This window comes from Vulpes lagopus, chromosome 2 (genome assembly GCF_018345385.1).
Source record: "Vulpes lagopus strain Blue_001 chromosome 2, ASM1834538v1, whole genome shotgun sequence".
Lineage (NCBI taxonomy): Eukaryota > Metazoa > Chordata > Mammalia > Carnivora > Canidae > Vulpes > Vulpes lagopus.
The window spans coordinates 118,081,109-118,102,715 of record NC_054825.1 but is presented as its reverse complement, the minus strand read 5'-3'; the positions used below and the strand labels follow the sequence as shown (position 1 = coordinate 118,102,715).

At 37.3% G+C, this 21,607-nt stretch overlaps 1 protein-coding gene across 2 annotated transcripts in view; it reads left to right on the top strand.

Moving 5' to 3' along the window:
- TBC1D32 (TBC1 domain family member 32) overlaps positions 1-21,607 on the top strand; it is a 203,485-nt gene that overhangs the window by 43,064 nt on the left and 138,814 nt on the right. For both annotated transcript variants that reach the window (XR_005986056.1, XM_041743860.1), the window contains exons 13-16: positions 8,504-8,644; positions 10,986-11,078; positions 13,254-13,396; positions 17,041-17,168. Coding sequence is in view for 1 of the 2 variants with exons in the window: in XM_041743860.1 (XP_041599794.1) it covers positions 8,504-8,644; positions 10,986-11,078; positions 13,254-13,396; positions 17,041-17,168 (505 nt within the window). In the remaining variant the exon portion in view is untranslated. The remainder of the gene's footprint in view (positions 1-8,503; positions 8,645-10,985; positions 11,079-13,253; positions 13,397-17,040; positions 17,169-21,607) is intronic.

Genomic DNA, 21,607 nt, shown 5'->3' with positions numbered 1-21,607 from the left:
GGATGAGGCCGGGGGAGTGTCCCCAGGACAGGAGAGCCCCGGCCCGGAGGAGCAGGAGCTGCACCAACCTTCCCCGCGGAAAGGCCTCCCGGGGAATTGGAGCAGGATCCCCAGAAAGGCGGGGATGCCCTCGGGCTCCCTGGGACAGTAACAGAGGAACTGCGCCCCGGGAGAGTGCGCCGAGCTCCCTAAGGGCTGCAGCGCTCGGCGGGACCAGGAGCAGCTCAGAGGGGCTCGGGCGGCGGCTCCGCGGAGGGGGCTGCGGGGCTCCGGGAGCAGCTCAGAGGCGGCGGCTCGGGCGGAGGAAGAAGCTCCGGGCGGAGGGGGCGGCGCGGCTCCGGAAACAGCTCGGAGGGGCTCGGGCGGTGGCTCCGCGGAGGGGGCTGCGGGGTGGGAGCGTGAATCCAACAGCGCAGGCCCCGGAGCACAGGGCGCGGGGACACAGCCCAGGATCCGGCCTCCCCCGGGACAGGCAGAGGCCGGGAGGGCCCAGGACAGCAAGTACGCTCCTGCCTGGAACTGAGCAGATCAGCGGCCCCGCCCGGGAGCCCCCAGGCCCTGCAGAGGGAGAGCCCCAGAGCTACTGCGGGAGCTGACTCCAGGGTCCCAGAGCTGCCCCCGCCACTGTGGCTTCCTCCCGGGACCTCACGGGGTAAACACCCCCCACTGAGCCCTGCACCAGGCAGGGGCAGAGCAGCTCCCCCAAGTGCTAACACCTGAGAATCAGCACAGCAGGCCCCTCCCCCAGAAGACCAAGGAGACGGACCAGTTTCAAGGGAAGACAAGGGACTTAAAGTATACAGAATTGGAAGATACTCCCCCCGTGTTTTGTTTTTGTTTTTGTTTTTGTTTTTGTTTTGTTTTGTGCTTTTTTTTTCTTTCTTTCTTCTTGATTTCTGATTGCTTCCCCCACCCCACCCCCCCTTTTTTTCTTTTTTCTTCTTTCTTTCTTTTTCTTTCTTCTCTTTTTCCCCTTTTTTTCTTTTTTTTTTTAATTTTATTTATTTATGATAGTCACACAGAGAGAAAGAGAGAGAGGCAGAGACACAGGCAGAGGGAGAAACAGGCTCCATGCACCGAGAGCCCGACGTGGGATTCGATCCCGGGTCTCCAGGATCACGCCCTGGGCCAAAGGCAGGCGCTAAACCGCTGCGCCACCCAGGGATCCCCCTTTTTTTTTCTTTTCTTTTTTTTTTTTTTTTTTTTTTATGATAGTCACAGAGAGAGAGAGAGAGGCAGAGACACAGGCGGAGGGAGAAGCAGGCTCCATGCACCGGGAGCCTGATGTGGGATTCGATCCCGGGTCTCCAGGATCGCGCCCTGAGCCAAAGGCAGGCGCCAAACCGCTGCGCCACCCAGGGATCCCCCTTTTTTTTCTTCTTTCTCTTTTTTCTTTTTCTCTTTTCTTTCCTTCTCTCTCTTTTTCTCCTTTTCCCAATACAACTTGTTTTTGGCCACTCTGCACTGAGCAAAATGACTAGAAGGAAAACCTCACCTCAAAAAAAAGAATCAGAAACAGCCCTCTCTCCCACAGAGTTACAAAATATGGATTACAATTCAATGTCAGAAAGCCAATTCAGAAGCACTATTTTACAGCTACTGGTGGCTCTAGAAAAAACCATAAAGGACTCAAGAGACTTCATGACTGCAGAATTTCGATCCAATCAGGCAGAAATTAAAAATCAAATGAGATGCAATCCAAGCTAGAAGTCCTAACGACGAGGCTTGACGAGGTGGAAGAACGAGTGAGTGACATAGAAGACAAGTTGATGGCAAAGAGAGAAACTGAGGAAAAAAGAGACAGGCAATTAAAAGACCATGAGGATAGATTAAGGGAAATAAATGACAGCCTGAGGAAGAAAAAACCTACGTTTAATTGGGGTTCCCGAGGGCGCCGAAAGGGCCAGAGGGCCAGAATATGTATTTGAACAAATCCTAGCTGAAAACTTTCCAAATCTGGGAAGGGAAACCAGGCATTCAGATCCAGGAAATAGAGAGATCCCCCCCTAAAATCAACAAAAACCGTTCAATACCTTGACATTTAATAGTGAAGATTGTAAATTCCAAAGATAAGGAGAAGATCCTTAAAGCAGCAAGAGAAAAAAAGTCCCTGACTTTTATGGGGAGGAATATTAGGGTAACAGCAGACCTCTCCACAGAGACCTGGCAGGCCAGAAAGGACTGGCAGGATATATTCAGGGTCCTAAATGAAAAGAACATGCAACCAAGAATACTTTATCCAGCAAGGCTTTCATTCAAAATGGAAGGAGAGATAAAGAGCTTCCAAGACAGGCAGGAACTGAAAGAATATGTGACCTCCAAACCAGCTCTGCAAGAAATTTTAAGGGGGACTCTTAAAATTCCCCTTTAAGAAGAAGTTCAGTGGAACAGTCCACAAAAACAAGGACTGAATAGATATGTTGACACTAAACTCATATTTATCAATAGTAACTCTGAATGTGAACGGGCTTAATGACCCCATCAAAAGGCACAGGGTTTCAGACTGGATAAAAAAGCAGGACCCATCTATTTGCTGTCTACAAGAGACTCATTTTAGACAGAAGGACACCTACAACCTGAAAATAAAAGGTTGGAGAACCATTTACCATTCAAATGGTCCTCAAAAGAAAGCAGGGGTTGCCATCCTTATATCAGATAAATTAAAATTTACCCCGAAGACTATAGTGAGAGATGAAGAGGGACACTATCTCATACTCAAAGGATCTATCCAACAAGAGGACTTAACAATCCTCAATATATATGCCCCGAATGTGGGAGCTGCCAAATATTTAAACCAATTAATAACCAAACTGAAGAAATACTTTGATAATAATACACTTATACTTGGTGACTTCAATCTAGCTCTCTCTATACTAGATAGGTCTTCTAAGCACAACATCTCCAAAGAAACGAGAGCTTTAAATGATACACTGGACCAGATGGATTTCACAGATATCTACAGAACTTTACATCCAAATTCAACTGAATACACATTCTTCTCAAGTGCACATGGAACTTTGTATATTCTCAGACCATAATGCCTTGAAATTAGAACTTAATCACAACAAGAAGTTTGGAAGGACCACAAACACGTGGAGGTTAAGGACCATCCTGCTAAAAGATGAAAAGGTCAACCAGGAAATTAAGGAAGAATTAAAAAGATTCTTGGAAACTAATGAGAATGAAGATACAACCATTCAAAATCTTTGGGATGCAGCAAAAGCAGTCCTGAGGGGGAAATACATCGCAATACAAGCATCCATTCAAGAACTGGAAAGATCTCAAATTCAAAAGCTCACCTTACACATAAAGGAACTAGAGAAAAAGCAACAAATAGACCCCACCCCCAGCAGAAGAAGACAGTTAATTAAAATTCGAGCAGAACTTAATGATATCGAGACCAAAAGAACTGTGGAACAGATCAACAGAACCAGGAGTTGGTTCTTTGAAAGAATTAATAAGATAGATAAACCATTAGCCAACCTTATTAAAAAGAAGAGAGAGAAGACTCAAATTAATAAAATCATGAATGAGAAAGGAGAGATCAGTACCAACACCAAGGAAATACAAACGATTTTAAAAACATATTATGAACAGCTGTACGCCAATAAATTAGGCAATCTAGAAGAAATGGACGCATTCCTGGAAAGCCACAAACTACCAAAACTGGAACAGGAAGAAATAGAAAACATGAACAGGCCAATAACCAGGGAGGAAATTGAAGCAGTCATCAAAAACCTCCCAAGACACAAGAGTCCAGGGCCAGATGGCTTCCCAGGGGAATTCTATCAAACATTTAAAGAAGAAATCATACCTATTCTACTAAAGCTGTTTGGAAAGATAGAAAGAGATGGAGTACTTCCAAATTCGTTCTATGAGGCCAGCATCACCTTAATTCCGAAACCAGACAAAGACCCCACCAAAAAGGAGAATTACAGACCAATATCCCTGATGAACATGGATGCAAAAATTCTCAACAAGATACTAGCCAATAGGATCCAACAACACATTAAGAAAATTATTCACCATGACCAAGTAGGATTTATCCCTGGGACACAAGGCTGGTTCAAAACTCGTAAAACCATCAATGTGATTCATCATATCAGCAAGAGAAAAACCAAGAACCATATGATCCTCTCATTAGATGCAGAGAAAGCATTTGACAAAATACAGCATCCATTCCTGATCAAAACCCTTCAGAGTGTTGGGATAGAGGGAACTTTCCTCGACATCTTAAAAGCCATTTACGAAAAGCCCACAGCAAATATGATTCTCAATGGGGAAGCACTGGGAGCCTTTCCCCTAAGATCAGGAACAAGACAGGGATGTCCACTCTCACCACTGCTGTTCAACATAGTTCTGGAAGTCCTCGCCTCAGCAATCAGACAACAAAAAGTCATTAAAGGCATTCAAATTGGCAAAGAAGAAGTCAAACTCTCCCTCTTCGGTGATGACATGATACTCTACATAGAAAACCCAAAGCCTCCACCCCAAGATTGCTAGAACTCATACAGCAATTTGGTAGCGTGGCAGGATACAAAATCAATGCCCAGAAATCAATGGCATTTCTATACACTAACAATGAGACTGAAGAAAGAGAAATTAAGGAGTCAATCCCATTTACAATTGCACCCAAAAGCATAAGATACCTAGGAATAAACCTAACCAAAGACGTAAAAGATCTATACCCTAAAAACTATAGAACACTTCTGAAAGAAATTGAGGAAGACACAAAGAGATGGAAAAATATTCCATGCTCATGGATTGGCAGAATTAATATTGTAAAAATGTCAATGTTACCCAGGGCAATTTACACGTTTAATGCAATCCCTATCAAAATACCATGGACTTTCTTCAGAGAGTTAGAACAAATTATTTTAAGATTTGTGTGGAATCAGAAAAGACCCCGAATAGCCAGGGGAATTTTAAAAAGGAAAACCATAGCTGGGGGCATCACAATGCCAGATTTCAGGTTGTACTACAAAGCTATGGTCATCAAGACAGTGTGGTACTTGCACAAAAACACACACATAGATCAATGGAACAGAATAGAGAACCCAGAAGTGGACCCTGAAATGTATGGTCATCTAATATTCGATAAAGGAGGAAAGACTATCCATTGGAAGAAAGTCTCTTCAATAAATGGTGCTGGGAAAATTGGACATCCACATGCAGAAGAATGAAACTGGACCACTCTCTTTCACCATACACAAAGATAAACTCAAAATGGATGAGAGATCTAAATGTGAGACAAGAGTCCATCAAAATCATAGAAGAGAACACAGGCAACACCCTTTTTGAACTCGGCCACAGTAACTTCTTGCAAGATACATCCACGAAGGCAAAAGAAACAAAAGCAAAAATGAACTATTGGGACTTCATCAAGATAAGAAGCTTTTGCACAGCAAAGGATATAGTCAACAAAACTCAAAGACAACCTACAGAATGGGAGAAGATATTTGCAAATGACGTATCAGATAAAGGGCTAGTTTCCAAAATCTATAAAGAACTTATTAAACTCAACACCAAAGAAACAAACAATCCAATCATGAAATGGGCAAAAGACATGAAGAGAAATCTCACAGAGGAAGACATGGACATGGCCAACATGCACATGAGAAAATGCTCTGCATCACTTGCCATCAGGGAAATACAAATCAAAACCACAATGAGATACCACCTCACACCAATGAGAATGGGGACAATTAACAAGGCAGGAAACAACAAATGTTGGAGAGGATGCGGAGAAAAGGGAACCCTTTTACACTGTTGGTGGGAATGTGAACTGGTGCAGCCACTCTGGAAAACTGTGTGGAGGTTCCTCAAAGAATTAAAAATAGACCTGCCCTACGACCCAGCAATTGCACTGTTGGGGATTTACCCCAAAGATTCAGATGCAATGAAACGTCGGGACACCTGCACCCCGATGTTTCTATCAGCAATGGCCACAATAGCCAAACTGTGGAAGGAGCCTCGGTGTCCATCGAAAGATGAATGGATAAAGAAGATGTGGTCTATGTATACAATGGAATATTACTCAGCAATTAGAAACGACAAATACCCACCATTTGCTTCAACGTGGATGGAACTGGAGGGTATTATGCTGAGTGAAATAAGTCAATCGGAGAAGGACAAACAGTGTATGTTCTCATTCATTTGCGGAATATTAATAATAGTGAAAGGGAATATAAAGGAAGGGAAAAGAAATGTTGGGAAATATCAGGAAGGGAGACAGAACATAAAGACTCCTAACTCGGGGAAACGAACTAGGGGTGGTGGAAGGGGAGGAGGGCGGGTGTTGAAGGGGAATGGGTGACGGGCACTGAGGTGGACACTTGACGGGATGAGCACTGGGTGTTTTTCTGTATGTTGGTAAATTGAACACCAATAAAGATTAATTTAAAAAAAATCCTTTTTCTTTCTTTTTCATTTCAGAGTTTCCTGTCTGCAGTGTGTTTTCTTTAGATCAATTCAGTCTCTCATCCTTTCTGGTCTTCGGGAAATTGAGTAGGGAGCATGTGTAAGGCAATTAGTGCTCATACCTACTTTTCTAAAAATAGCAGCTGTGTTATATCCTCTTAGATGGTCTTTCTTCAGTGTCCACAACAGCTATTGCAAGCTTTCACCTGTCTTACCAAGGGCTTTGCTTTGCCCTGGTCCACTTTTCTCTCAAGAGGAGAACTTGCATCCTACTGAACTAAGAAAAGTGGAACTTTGCAGATATGAATTCCCCAAATGTCCTTCTGAGCACGCAGATGCTTGTTTTTATGCGTTTATCAATATGCCTTTTCTCTGGGCTGCACTAAAGAGGTATTCTCTTCCAGATTGATTTTTGTTCTTGATTTTGTTCACCTCTGGCATTCTTTGGGTTTTGTTTCCATTTTAGAACTAGGACATGGCTTCACTTGCTATTGTGTCTCCCTTTCTGTTGGTACTTCTCCTGCATCTTCTGAACCTCCTTGTGTATCTTTCAAAGAAAGACCTGAACCAGTACACATGTATTTTACCTCTTTGCTTTCCTGCAGAGAAAACTCTTCTAAGCATCCTAAATACACCCAGGCCCCATTTCTTTACTACTTATTCACTATTCAACAACAGATATGAGGCATTTTCTAGTGCTCCATGATCTTCCCATTATCAACTTCGCCTCTTTCTTGTCCTAATATTACAGTCTTTGTCTCTGTTGATCCTTCCTCTCATCTTCATTGTACCATTCTTTTTTTTTGGATTCTCTCATTCGAATGAGGAATCCTCCTTTTGTTGGAAAAGCTCTTTTCTATGTATGTATGTACTCACAAGGGTTGTGACCTTTTTTTCTTACCTTAGTCTACCTGTTGTCTCTTGGGGGAATCCATTTACTTTTATGGTTTAAAATTATATATATGTGTATGGTGACTGAAATTCTTAAGTCTGCCACTTTTCAGTATTCCCGATCCATATACCCATATCATACTTAGACTATTTGACTGAGTGCTCCATGGGCACTTGAATATCTCTTTGTTCTTCTCCATTCTTGTTGCTGTGCTTTTGCTCATGATTTTTTTTTTTAAGATTTTATTTATTTATTCATGAGAAACAGAGAGGAGAGAGAGGCAGAGACACAGGCAGAGGGAGAAGCAGGCTCCATGCAGTCGATCCGGGGTCTCCAGGATCATACCCTGGGCTGAAGGTGGCGCTAAACCGCTGAGCCACCTGGGCTCCCCTGCTTGCGATCTTTTTAGTCTTATTTCAGGCCTTTACCTTCTTCCATGCTACCATCAAGGTTAGTTTTTCACATGCATGTTTGATTACTTTCGTGCTTACAACCCTTTAATATCATTTCAGTCACCTCTACAATAAAATCCATATTCCTTCTGCAGCTTAGTCCTCTGTGGTCTGCCCCTGCTACCCTCTACCCTCTTGTCTTTGCCACTTGTCTTCCTCAAGTTCTAGTCATACCAGACTAATTGCCATACTCTAAATTGGAATCCCAGTTTCATGCTTCATACTGGTTTTTGACACCAGCAAATAGTTCATGGTCTTATATAAAACAGGTTCTCAATAGATCTTGAATGTATGGATGAATGGTATATATTAGGTGTGTATATATTTTACAGATTCTAATTTCATTTGCTAACATGGTTATAAATACAGTCTTTTATAGTATTGACTTTTAATGGGTAGAATTAAACAGTAATATTTTCTATTGACTTCCTCCCTTATTTTTGAAGTTCCTCTTAATAACAAATACCTCTGACAATCTTACATTGTTTTAGAACGAATACTTAGTTTTGTGATGAATGCTTTTCCCTGAGCTTAAATTTTGTGATGAATGCTTTTCCCCAGAGATTTAGGTGTTACAGGATCTTAGGAAAGATAATTAACTTTTTTTTTTTTCCCCAACACCAACAGAGTCTTCATTACAGGCTGCAACGTTGTTTAATATTCAGAAGGAAATGAAGATAGGTACTATCTAAAATATAGTAACATTAAAATAAATGTATTTGTTTGCTTCTCTTTTAAGGGAATAAACAGAAAACCTTCTTCTATTCAGGACAAGAATTACAATATATTTATTTCATTCACTCACTGTGCCTTTTAGGAAGATTATTGATTTATACACAGGGCAGACGGCTATTTCCCGTAAAATTGAAGAATAGAAAAGGTAAGTACAATTAGGAGAAATGAGTATGTTCAGTTAGGTAAGATTTGTGTGCTATGAATTACTAAACTTCGGAGGTTTTGCATGATCTCTTCTAAGATACTTAGTTGACATACCTTTTAGTCTACTGATGGCTTGTACACATTGAAGTATTATATTTGCTTTTATCAGTATGTGCTTTTTTCCTGTATGTTTTCTATTCACCCAGCCTTTAATGCTTTCCTTATTTTTCCATATCTCAAAATCCTAGACATACTAAACAATCTGGATCTGGATTCAGAACTAGAAGACCTTATTTAAATTATAGTTCCCTTATAAACTGGCTGTGACCTTTTAGGCAAATCACTTAACTGTTGTTTTTTTTTAATCTACAAAAATGGAATAATATCACTGATACTGAGCTCATACAGTTTTTGTGGTGATCATAGATAAAGTGTCAGAATACTGTTTTATAAACTGCCAAGCCTTGTACCATTTGATATATTACTGTTACCCTAAGTCCTATTTTTTAGAGTTTCCCCCATCAAATTTCAGCATATAGTATTATTTTTTTTTGCCTCCCTTAAAACTTTAAATTTATACTAGAAATACAGTCTAGGTATCAGCAAACTTTTTCCATAGTAAGTGTTTTTGGTTTTGTGGGCCACACACTGTCTCTGTTGCATATCCTTTGTATTTGTGTATTCATGTGCTCGTGTGTGCAAAAGAGTTATCACAGCAGGCATGAGACTGTTATCCTTAGGAAGGCCTGCTTGCAAGGTTACGTTTAGCTGGCATCTGGACACTTGGATTTCTCACTCCTCCTAGAACTGATAAGAGTGGTTCACTAGGCCTACCAAAGTTGTACACACAGCATAGTTTACATTGAATACTTGCTTTCCTTCTGGGAGCCTGAAATCTTGATATATGGTAGGCAGAAAGTGCTTATGTCATCAGCCCCCAGTAAAAATCTTGGACACTGAGTCTCTAAGGAGCTTCTTGATAGCCAGCATTTCACACGTGTTGTCACAGTTTGTTGCTAGAAGAATTAAGTGTATTTTGTGTGACTCCCCGGGAAAGGACCCTTGGACACTTGTACCTGGTTTGTTCTGGATTTCACCAGTCATTGTGTCTGGGTATGGTTTGGGGGACCCTTGACACTCTTTACACACCTTTAAAAATGTAAAACAAAACACTTTTATCTTGCAGTCCTTTCATAATTAGGCCATAATTGCTATAGTTTGCCAATCATGTTATGGAGTGTCTTCATTTTGAACACTTGTGCTATTTCCTAGTTGTTTTACTTAAGTCTTTCTCCTCATTTATGCTGTGACTTCCATAACAAAAACTGTTTTATGTACTTGTATATCCTGTGATTGTGTAATTCTAGGCATAATGAGCATTTAGAGTAGACTTTCAAGAAAAGAGCTGCCATTTTATAGGATCTTGTTGACCTTTACAGAAATAGATTAATAAATATTTGTGATGTTATTGCAGGTATTGAATTGAAGTTTATATGTCTGTCATCTGTAATTTAGCACTTTATGTTGACTTTTAACATCAACTTTTTGGCCTATCAAATGTCACGGGTCATCTCGAAACTCAGTTTTGGGAGCCGTATTCTACGGTATTAACATAAGTCAACACTTACCTCTAAGTTTCACGTGTTTTCACCAGAATCTTGATGTAAAGATTCTGTAGCAGGGGTTTGTAAATTAAAATCAATGGGCCAAATCTGGTACTGTTTGTGTGGCTTGTCAGTTAGTTGCTGGAAAAAATTACAAAGCTATTTTGTGACATGTGGAATAAGATTAAAATTTTGGTGTATGTAAAGTCTTATTGAAAGACTGCCATACTTGTTCATTTGTAAATTGCCTATAGTTACTTTAGTAACTGTTACTAAAGTTACTTTTGTAACTTTGTGACAACATCAGAGTTAAGTATTTGTAACAGAAACAAATAATTTGGCTACTACTAAGCCTAAAATATTTCTTAGAAGAAATTTGACACCTCTTGTACATTTCCATTTAGATAAATTGGCTGGAACAGCATATAAGCCTGAATTTTATCGTTTCTAATAAGCTCACAGCCCTGATGAGATTCTTAGATCTTCCTGTCATAGGTTTATATCAACTGATGGGTCCACCATAAGTGGTAAAGTTACACCTGTGTGTAGCACCTGCTGACGTTACTGTCCTTGCCACCTTTTAACTTCCCATGTCTAATTTGTTTTCATTTGGTTCCAGCCCCCTTCACCCTAATTTTACCACAGTGTCTAAAAAATCGGGAGAATGGGAAGCTCAGTTAAATTTTTCTAAGTTGTAAGTATATACTAGAAAATAATCTTCTTTTTTCCTTTTCGAAGATTTAGTATCCCTTACAGATCTTCTGGTTCTGTTTACCCAACTTATCTATTACTCACCAAGTTGTCCAAAGATGACATCAGCTGCACATTTAGGTAATTTTGCTTCTATTTTAAATAGTGTAATAGAAAACATCTAAAAATACTTAATATTCCATTGTCTAGATGTTTTGAGTGACTGACCTAGTTTGGTAAAGAGGATTCCTAAGATGCAATATTATTCATAACAAATTACATTGGTCCTAGAAGTAAACCATGAAATTTAATTTTGTTCATTCATGTTTTAAGATGTTCCCAATTTACTAGCTTTTATGTAGAATCAATTTTGCTGAGAATTTTAATGTTCTTAAGATCAAGATGTTCTTAAGAAATGCTATTAAGGGAAATTTGATTGATAGGTAGTAATGTGTTCTTTCTTACAGTTTTATGCTTTATACTTGCCTGATGCTTTGATCAGCCTGCTTATTTTACCTCACATCCAAAACTTCAGATCCTCTCTCATTAAAGAATAAGGCAAAAACAAAAGCTTCATGTTTTTCAGTATAATGACTTTTAGTCTTTAGCAGTTGGCTAGCTTATAAAAAATAGTTTAAAATATTAACATTTAAAAGATAACTTATACTTTTCCCTCTGAATATTAATGAAAGTTTACAAAGTAAAACATTTTAATAACAAACACTCCCATATTCTATAGATTCATAGTCTTCTAAAACTGGAAGTTATCTTAGAAATGCTGGCAAAATTCTGAGAAGAATTCAAGTGAATTAAAGAAAAAAAGTAGTTTGGGCCATAAATAGTAGTGATATATCCATCTGTCAATCGGCATGTTTTATTTATGTAATTATAACAGCTTATTAGTCTTAACAATGGCTCTTAAACTTCTTTCTGCCTTTATAGCATTTCCATGTATAAATATGTAGTTTAGGTCCTCTTGCTATATGCTCTGATAACATACTATGCTTCCTTTGTAAAAAATGTTCCCTCTTATAATTGTGTGTCAGTGTCTTGTTTTACCATCTAGTGGACTGTTTTTCAATTTTCTTTGTCTTAGTTACTTCTATTATAGTACTAGCACAGTGTCTGGCACATAGTAAGTACTCAAAAGTAGATAAAAAAATGGGTGAATGAATGAAGGGACATATGCTCATTGGTAGTATCTCTCATTGCAAAGAGGGTTTGGAACTGGTTGAAGAGATCACTTTTTTCTCCATTTTCTTTTTGTCAAGTATTGACTTAAAGTCTTAGTGTGTTCTTGGAGTATAGAATAATGTAAGCTAAATTAAGAACTTTGGTATTACTCTTAATATTATATCTTACAACCATAAGCTGCTAACTTTTTGATTCCTTACTTTCTTGTAAAACACTATTTTGTGAGTGTATTAGGTCAAATAACCTGAAAATATATCAATTTATGAAACCGAAAATATCACACTGATTTTAGTGACTATTCCCTGTGTTACATTTATTTATATTTGTGTTTTCCTATATATATTTTAAAAGAAAGTCTTTACAATGCTCATTCATTTCACCAGTTTTATGGTAATACAAAAAATGGTATATTAGTCTTAAAGGAGCTTTCATCTTTTTTGCCTTTTTGACCATCATTTATTTTACTTTCATTTTCTACCAGGCCGAACACTTGAATACATATATATTTTTTAAAGATTTATTTATTTATTGTAGAGTGTGTGTGCCTGCGTGTATATGCAATTGCTGGGGGCGGGGCGCAAGGAGAAGAAGAGAGAAACGCATGCAGATTCACTGTTGAGTGTGGAGCCCAATGTGGGGCTCCATCTCATGACCCCAAGGTTGTGACCTGAGCTGAATTCAAGAGTCAGATGCCCAACTGAGACACCTGGGTGCCCCAAATACATATTTTAAGAAAAGGAAAAAGTGAATGCGAGTAAGTGTTTCTGGGAGGAGAAAAGTTATAAATTTGCTTCAAATTGTATCTTCACTGTTAAGCAGTGACTTAATGTCAAACAGTGAATGATCTGTTGTTTCTCAGCATTCAGATTTGTTATTTACTTTTTAAAAAAATTGACTTGAGTATATTTTAAGCTTAATTGATTTCCCCGTAAATTTCAGGTTATTATTTAACAATACCTCATCTTTTGGGCAATGTGTTGTATGATTTTTTTTTTTTCCTATTTAACCTTAATATTGAGCTTTTTTAGAACAACAATGGCTAACTCATAAATAAGATATATTGAGGATATATTGAGTTCTTAATGTTTAAAATTTTAATTTCTAAAAGTACTTATTTATCAGATAATTACTCTCCTGCAAGTATGGTGACTGAAGTTCTTCAGATACTCTGTGATCAAAAAGAGTGTGCAGTCGAATGCCTATATAATAATACTGTGATTGAGGCACTTCTTCAGCCTATTCATAATTTAATGAAAGAAACCAAGGTTGGTATTTACTAAAGAGAGTTTCTTAATTGGGTATTAGGGAATATTCAGGGGGACTTTGTTTCTAAATTTGATGTATTTGAAATAGTTATTATACTATCTTTCCATGTATGAATGTATTTTATGCTGGCATAGATTTTTATTTACTGTTAGATCATAGTTTATGTAGTCAATTGATTTGTTATTGACAATGTAGGGGGACAATACATACAATTTTTTTCCTATGATTTTGAGGATTGAGAGAAGTTATTAAGATATTTGTCTTGCACATATAATATTTCCTGTGAATTTTCTTATTTGTTTTAATAGTAATTTTATGGCCTTTACATTATTTTTCTGAAGTCAACTCTGTTTTGTATGAAGAACTAGTTTTTTAGAAAAAAACTTATATGTATGTTCAGAACTGGGATGTTTATGTCTCTTTACAGTTTGTATGGCCTGTTTCTTTATATTATATAATTTAATCCTTACAAATGAGGCTGAAAGAAGTGGATTTCTCAGGGGCAGATATTTAATAGGTGGCAGAGTTGATAACACTACTTGCACTGCTGTCTGTTCATTTCTACGACTTAAGCTTTGGGGAATGACTTAAATCTTAATAGGCTAAAGGTTTTGCCTTTCCACGTGTGTGTTTTGTAGTATTTTTACTGTTTTCATCTCCACTTAATGGGCTGGGCAGCTGTTCACGCCATCATATGGTCATTATTCATTGCTCATTCAGAAAACAGCGTTTATCTGAATGTGGTACAAAGTATGGAATTCTAGGAAATTAAGGGGAGATAATTTTGATTTCATGATTAGCCTTAGGAAGATAATAGAGAAGAACCAACAGAATTCCTAATACAGTTTAATATAATAGAATGCCATGATGTCAATAGTAATATGAAATATGAACCATTTACCATGTTTGAGAAATGTGCTCTTGGACTTTGTTTCAGAGTTATTTTTGCTTTCATATATATTTAACTTTTTATCTTCTTGTGGCTTCTTTCTTTTATCTATAAATATACCTGAATCTGTCTCATAGTTGGGATAAAAGAAGCTCTTGATCATCCAATGCACATCTTAGTTACCACCTAATACCTGATCTTTTTAATGATAAGCTTTTAATTATGCACGACTGCCATAGTTGTCCTGGCTCCCTCTATAGTTGTCCTGGCTCCCTCTATTCTGTCATGTTTCAAAACATTGCGTTATCATCTTACTTCCATTACATCCTTGATGCTGCTTTGATTGCTGTTGCTTGTAACTTGCTACACCTGTAACTAGTAACCACTTTAGAGACTATTATCGACTGATTAACACCGTAGACAACTTCTAAAATTGTTTACCTGGCTTTCCTGAATTCCTATATATTTTGTACCTTCCCTTTCTTTCTTCTTCTTTTTTTTTTTTTTTAAGATTTATTTATTTATATATTCATGATAGAGAGAGAGAGACAGAGAGCAGGCTCCACGCCAGGAGCCCGACGCGGGACTCGATCCTGGGACTCCAGGATCGCACCCTGGGCCAAAGGCAGGCGCTAAACCGCTGAGCCACCCAGGGATCCCTGTACCTTCCCTTTCTAAGCATTCTTTTTCTCTCACCTATGAGGGCTTCCCTTTCCTGCTGTCTTCAGTGAGTCACAACTTGGTTCACTCTTCTCTCAGTATGCATTTCCTAGGTGACTTCCTCCAGTTCTGAAAATTAGATGTATAGTTAACTTCTAAATTTAGATCTCTTTAGCTCCAGATTTGTCATTAGATGCTTGCTGAACACCTTTTTGAGTTATTCCATGAACAAATCAAACTCAGTTTTTAAAACAATAGTTTTTGATTTGTCACTTTTCAAATCTTTTCTTTTCTTTTCTCTCTCTCTCTCTCTTTTTTTTTTTTTTTGCTCCTTCATCACATTTCCCTGTGTGATGAGTAGGAATGCTGTTCATCTAGGCTTCTTCCTCATTTTCTTTATTCCATTTATAATTAAGCCCTATAGACTTGTTAAGTCCTATACACTTGTTCTCCTGTGCCTCTCTTAGATCCATGTATGTCTTTTAATCCCATTTGCTACCGATTTTATTTTAGCTCTAATAATTCCTTGCTTGGAATATTGAAATAATTTTATTTTTTTAGTCTTTTACTTTTCTGGCCTGTCTGCTGTCTCGTCACTAAGGCTGTCACAGTACTTTCCTGCTTGTTGCCTGCTAGATAAAAATGTCTAGTTAAAAAGTCTGAAATTTATCAACTTTTCTGTTATATTCTATGTATTTTTCCTATTTTACCCCATGTATTTCATTTATAACAGATTCTTTGCATTTTTTGAACAAGGTTATAAGATTTCCCTATGTTTGCATACTTTTCCCACCCTGGAAAGTCTTGGTCTAAGTGAAAAATTCCTTTCTTCAGGCCATAGTTTTATTTTTTTCTTTGAAAATTTGTCCTAGTCCTCCCTGGAAAAGTTATGTTTAATTCACTATATTCCCATGTTATCTACTTCTCTAATTATGCTGGAATTATTCTTGAGTGAAAGAAACAGCCCTCTAGCACATACTAGGCATTCTGTATTTAATCTTAAAGCATTGAGTATCACCCATTGAGTCACTACTGTATCATTGGCTCTTTGCTAGGTTTGAAATATAGAAGAGCTTAAGACTTACACTTTGCTCTAAAGGAACCTATTCTAATAGGAAAGGCAAACTATTAAAATACTGGATGAGGAATAGAAAGGTTTAAAAAAGTGAATGTATGAGAGAAGGAAAGTATTCCAGGCAGAGAAGTTGTTTTAAGGAAGGTATTCAATGTGAAAGTAATACACTGTATAATAAAGCCTCATATAATAAGGAAATATTCAGGTAAGTATGCCTGACTCATTAGTTAACTCACTGAATTTCTTAGGACGTATTGGTTGCAAAGTATAGATACTTAGATTTCTTATAGAGCATATATATGTGTATTGGCAGCTGTGCAGGTATAGACAGATAAGTAGGCCTCAGAAAGAACAGAAACTCTAGTAGACTTAGGCTTCTAGATGGGCACCAGTATTAATATCACTCTAGTTTTTTAGTATTTGCTCGTACTAATTTGCTAAATACTGGCAAGTCTATTTTATAGTATTTCCACTTAAAATTAAAAGTGAAGAAATATGATTGGTTCAGCCCCCATTAGATGACATCATTTGCTATTGGCTATCTCATGAATTGGTTGTCCTTACTCAGACCTATAACTCATGACCCAACCAATTGCAGGAAGGGATAGTGTTCCTTAGACATGATGGCAGTGTGTTAGAAACCATGTATAATAAAATTGGGGTGGATACTCAGGAACCAGTGAATGGAAAGTAAAGGGCAAGCTGGAAATAGAGGAGCTACTGCATTTGTCAAACAGAACTATATATAAAACTGTAATAGGAACAGCAGTTCTCTCTGTTGTCTTAATAAACAATAACTGAGTAAAAAATCTGTATGCATCTGCCTCATCAACTGTGCTGGTAAGTGAATATAACATAATGACACATATCATTCAGATGTACTTTGCAGCCAAACATTAACTTTTTTTGTTGTGGTGGTAATATAGCTTTATTAGACTACACTACGACCCTAAAATTTTAGTCTGTGAAATGTTAGCATGTCATAAAATTATATGATTTGTTATCTTCTTAATGTACAGGCTGCTCCAAATTGCTCTGAAACAGCTTTAATTCACATAGCTGATATTTTGGCAAGGATTGCCTCTGTAGAAGAAGGACTTACCTTGCTACTTTATGGAGAAAATATGAACTCTTCTGAAGAAAAAAGGTATGTGTCCATGCTTTAAGCTTGTGGAATTTTTAGCATATTTTCTTGATCTGATTCAAAGGTTCTAAAATGTCATTCAGCATGTTAATAATGAAAATCAGGATAGCTATTCTAGATAGTTAGGTTCCTGATCAGCCCTAACAATGTATTAGGTGATTCAGGTTGAAGTAGTAACCAGGATTATGGACTATGCAGGCAGAGTAGGCCTTGATGTGAGCAACTTCAAAGTAAAAATAGGAGGGTTCACTAGATAGGATGTTTTTGCTTCTTGGACTCTTTCAGACTTCTAAAGCCATCCAGGATTGATTTGAGTTTAACCACACGAAGGTGCACAAAGGAAAAGCTAACTTGTCTATCTTCCCTCTTTACCTGGCTAAGTTCTATTTCCTGGCTGTTACCAACGATAACATTTTGGTTATACTTGTAGACTTTCTCTGCATCATAATAATGTATCAAACATATATTCATAACCACAGAATTTTTGTTTCCTCTTTATAGAAATAGCATATACAATATTCAATTTTCTTATGTGTAATCATAAGCATCTTCCTAGATGAGTGCAGAATTAAACACTTTTTAATAGCTCAGTAGTACTTTGATATGACTTTGCCATAATATTTTCAAACTTTTCTCCTATTAATGGATATCAGGTTGTATCTAGGATTTTGCCTCCATAAATAATGCTGCAATAAGTGTTTTTTAAAAATCCTGTTGATTGTGGTAGGTTATATTAATCTTTGAATATTGAACTCCGCATGGCATAGCTAAAGTAAATCCCATTTTGTTATGGCATATGATTCTTTTTATACATTCTTAGATTTGATTTGCTATTCTTTGTTGAGGATTTTTATGTCTATGCTCATGAGAGATATCAGTCTGTATATTTTGTAATATCATTGTCTGATCTTGATTTAGTGGATATAGATTGTTCATAATATTCCTTTATTCCTTTTAATTGTCCATGGGATTAGTAATGATTCTCTCTCTGAATTCTGATACTAGTAATTTTTTTTTCTTTAACCTGCCTAGAAGCTTATCAATTTTATTGATGTTTTTAAAAGACCAACTTTTTTTCCTCTGTTGATTTTATTTTTGTTTTTTAATTAATTGATTTCTGTTTTTATTTTTTATTTCATTTGGTTTTAGTTCTTTTCCTAATTTCCTATGTGGGAGCCTTGATTATTGATTTTTAGACCTATTTTCTGATCATATACATTCAATGCTATAAATTTTCTTCTAATTACTGCTTTTGCTGCATCCTACAGATTTTGATACGTTGTATTTTTGTTTTCACTTCAAATTATTTTTAAACTTCACTAAAATCTTCTTTGACCTATGTACTTATGGGTCTGAGAGTACATTTTGTATGATATATATTCTTTTTAATATAAGGGTCTTATGGCTCAGAATGTAGCTTTACTCAGTTGAGACTGAAAATATGGTTACACTGTCTTCCCACATCTAGTATTGCCAAGTCCTATGTCTAAGTTTCTTTTTTGCCTCTAAAAGTTTCTAGAACCTGATGTTTCATGAGGGTGTAACTTATTCTAGGAACTTTTAAGGCATTAGTTAGGCAATTTTATGCTGAAGACTTGCATCCTTTGGCACAGGGGTTTTTGCTTCTGTTGTGTATTTGATCATATTTCTTCTTCTGCTTTCTCTTTCTGGTGCATCTGTGATGAGATGTTGCATTTAGAGAAGTGACCATCCCTTAACTTTTCCATTTTAATCTTTGTTTTGCTCAAAGGAGCTGTTCTTGAATTTGTCTTGGCAGTCATTTTTAATTTTTAAGAATTTTTGGCCTTGGTTTGGTACTTTTTTCAAACTTGTCAAGTGGATTGGGTTTTCCTGCCTAGGGAATAAAAGCCTAGGTGCTAGATCCTATGGCTCAGTGAGGGAGGGGCCCTTCTGGTCCAGACTGCTGACTTCAGTAACTCTGGCCACCTGTCTGACTGGATACTACATGGCTGTTCTTAGTCATATCTGGCTTCCACCTCCAAGCCTAGCCTCTCAGGATTCCCTTCTCCAGAATAGTTCCATACAGTAGAGCTTTATGGGATGATGAAATGTTCTAGATCTGCATGGTCAGGTTACCACTAGCTACTTGTGGCTCTTAAGAGCTTGAAATATGGCTAGTTTGACCAAACTGAGCTGTAGGTTTTATTTGATTGAAATTTTTAAAAGCTTTTTGTGAAAGCTGTTCTAACCAGTATCAGGTGATGGAATGTTTTGGTAACCTAATAGGTGAAAGATCTTGTTTTGATCCATACTGACCTGACTCTAGTTGAATTTGAGCATCTTATTGCTCTTATGGAGATACAGTTATTGGCTGTGTTCATTTTATGATAGCAGAGTTTCTTTCCATATCTTTTGTCCATTTGTTTTATTTTTTCAATCAACCTGAAAATCTGTGCACACAGTAAACATGCAGGGCTTAATAGCAAAAGTAGTAGTTCCTTCTTGTTCTCCAAGGCAATTACTTTTGGCTGCTTTAGATGATCATTAGATAATATTCTTCTAACACTTGATTTTAATTTAAGGCATAATCCCTTGATTTCTCTCTCCTATCCCTCTCAACCACCCATATAAACACACCTGGATCCCCCTCCCAGCCCACTGCTGCCCATCAATGCAATACAGTTGAACAATATCCTTCATAAGGGTCATACTGTATCTACCTACAATCTTCACAGCCCAGCTATGTGATTACTCTTTTTTCCCTACAGCTTTTCCCTATAGCTTCTTATTTTCTCGAGAGCTAATAATTTTCTTTAGCATATTTTTAAATATACTTAAATTCTACTTCATTGTTAAATCCTCCACATGGTCTTTCCTATTAAATCTTTCTGTATATTCAAATATTGAGCAAATTCCATTGATTTTAATTTTATTAAAAAAATCTTTTTGGGATACCTGAGTGGCTCAGTGGTTGAGCATCTGCCTTTGGCTCAAGTTGTGATCCCAGGGTCCTGGGATCGAGTTCTGCATCAGACTCCCTGCAGGGAATCTGCTGCTCCCTCTACCTATGTCTCTGCCCCTCTCTCTGTGTCTCTCATGAATAAATAAAATCTTTAAGAAAAAAAAATATTTTTTAAAGCTTTCTTGAGTTTATTGAAGACCTGGTGTTGTGGGTGCTGGGTGACTCAGCTGTTAAGTATCTGACTTCAGCTCAGGTCATGATCTTAGGGTCCTGGGATCGAGCCCTTTATCAGACTCGGTGCTCATTAGGGAGTCTGCTTGTCCCTCTTCCCCTGCTTGTGTGCACTCTCTCAAATAAATAAAATCTTAAAAAAAAAAAAAAAAAGACTGGTGCTACCTTGTTCTGGTATGTAGCTTTTATCATGGTAATAACCTTTATAATTGCTGTTTGTCCTAGTTCTGTGGAAAAATACCACTGAAATTTTGATAGGAGTTGCCTTCACTCTCTACCATATGTAGTTTTAACATTTTAATAATTTTCCAGTTTATAAGCACAGAATATCTTGTCATTTATTTGTATCTTCAGCTTCTTTTATCAATGTTTTGTAGTTTTTAGTATATGTGTCTTTACCTCCATGGTTAAATTTATTTCTGGGTTTTTATTTTTGATGTGACTGATTGCCTTTTGGATTTTTCTTGTTCCTTATTAATATATAGATTTGCAAAAGGTTTTTCCATATTTTGCATCTTGTAGCTTTATATAACTTATTTATTCCAATAATTTTTTGATAGTCTTTAGGGTTTTCCATATGTAGCAGCATGTCACCTGCAGGTAGTGATAGTGTTACTACTTTTCATTTGAATACCTTTTTATTTCTATTTCTTGTCTAATTGCTGTGGCTAAATTTCCAATACTGTGTTGAATATAAGTGATCCAGCGTTCAGCTGGATCCTTGTCCTTGTCAGCGTTCAGCTATTACCATTGAGTATGATACTTACTGCAGGTTTGTCATTTTTGGCCTTTATTATGTTGAGATATGTTCCCTTTTTACCTGCTTAATTGATGGTTTTTATCACAAATGGATATTGAATTTTGTCAGATGCTTTTACTGCATCTCTCAAGATGATCATATATCCTTCATTTTGTTAATGTGTATCATGTTGATTTGTGGATGTTGAACCATCTTTGCATTCCTAGAATAAATCTCACTTGATCATGGTATATGATACATTTAAAGTATTGTTGAATTCAATTTGCTAATATTGAGAGTATTTGCATCTATGTTCATTAGGGATATTGGCCCTTAATTTTCTTTTTTTGTGGTGTCTTTGTCTGGTTTTGGTATTAGCGTAGTGCTGGTTCATAAAATGAGTTTGGAAGCTTTCCTTTCTCTTCATCTTTTGGGAATAATTTAGAAGGAATAGTTGTTAAATCTTTGAATGTTTGGTAGAATTAAAAAAAAAAGTGAAGCCTTCTTGTCTGGGTTTTTGATCCTGATTCAATCTTCTCAGCAATCATT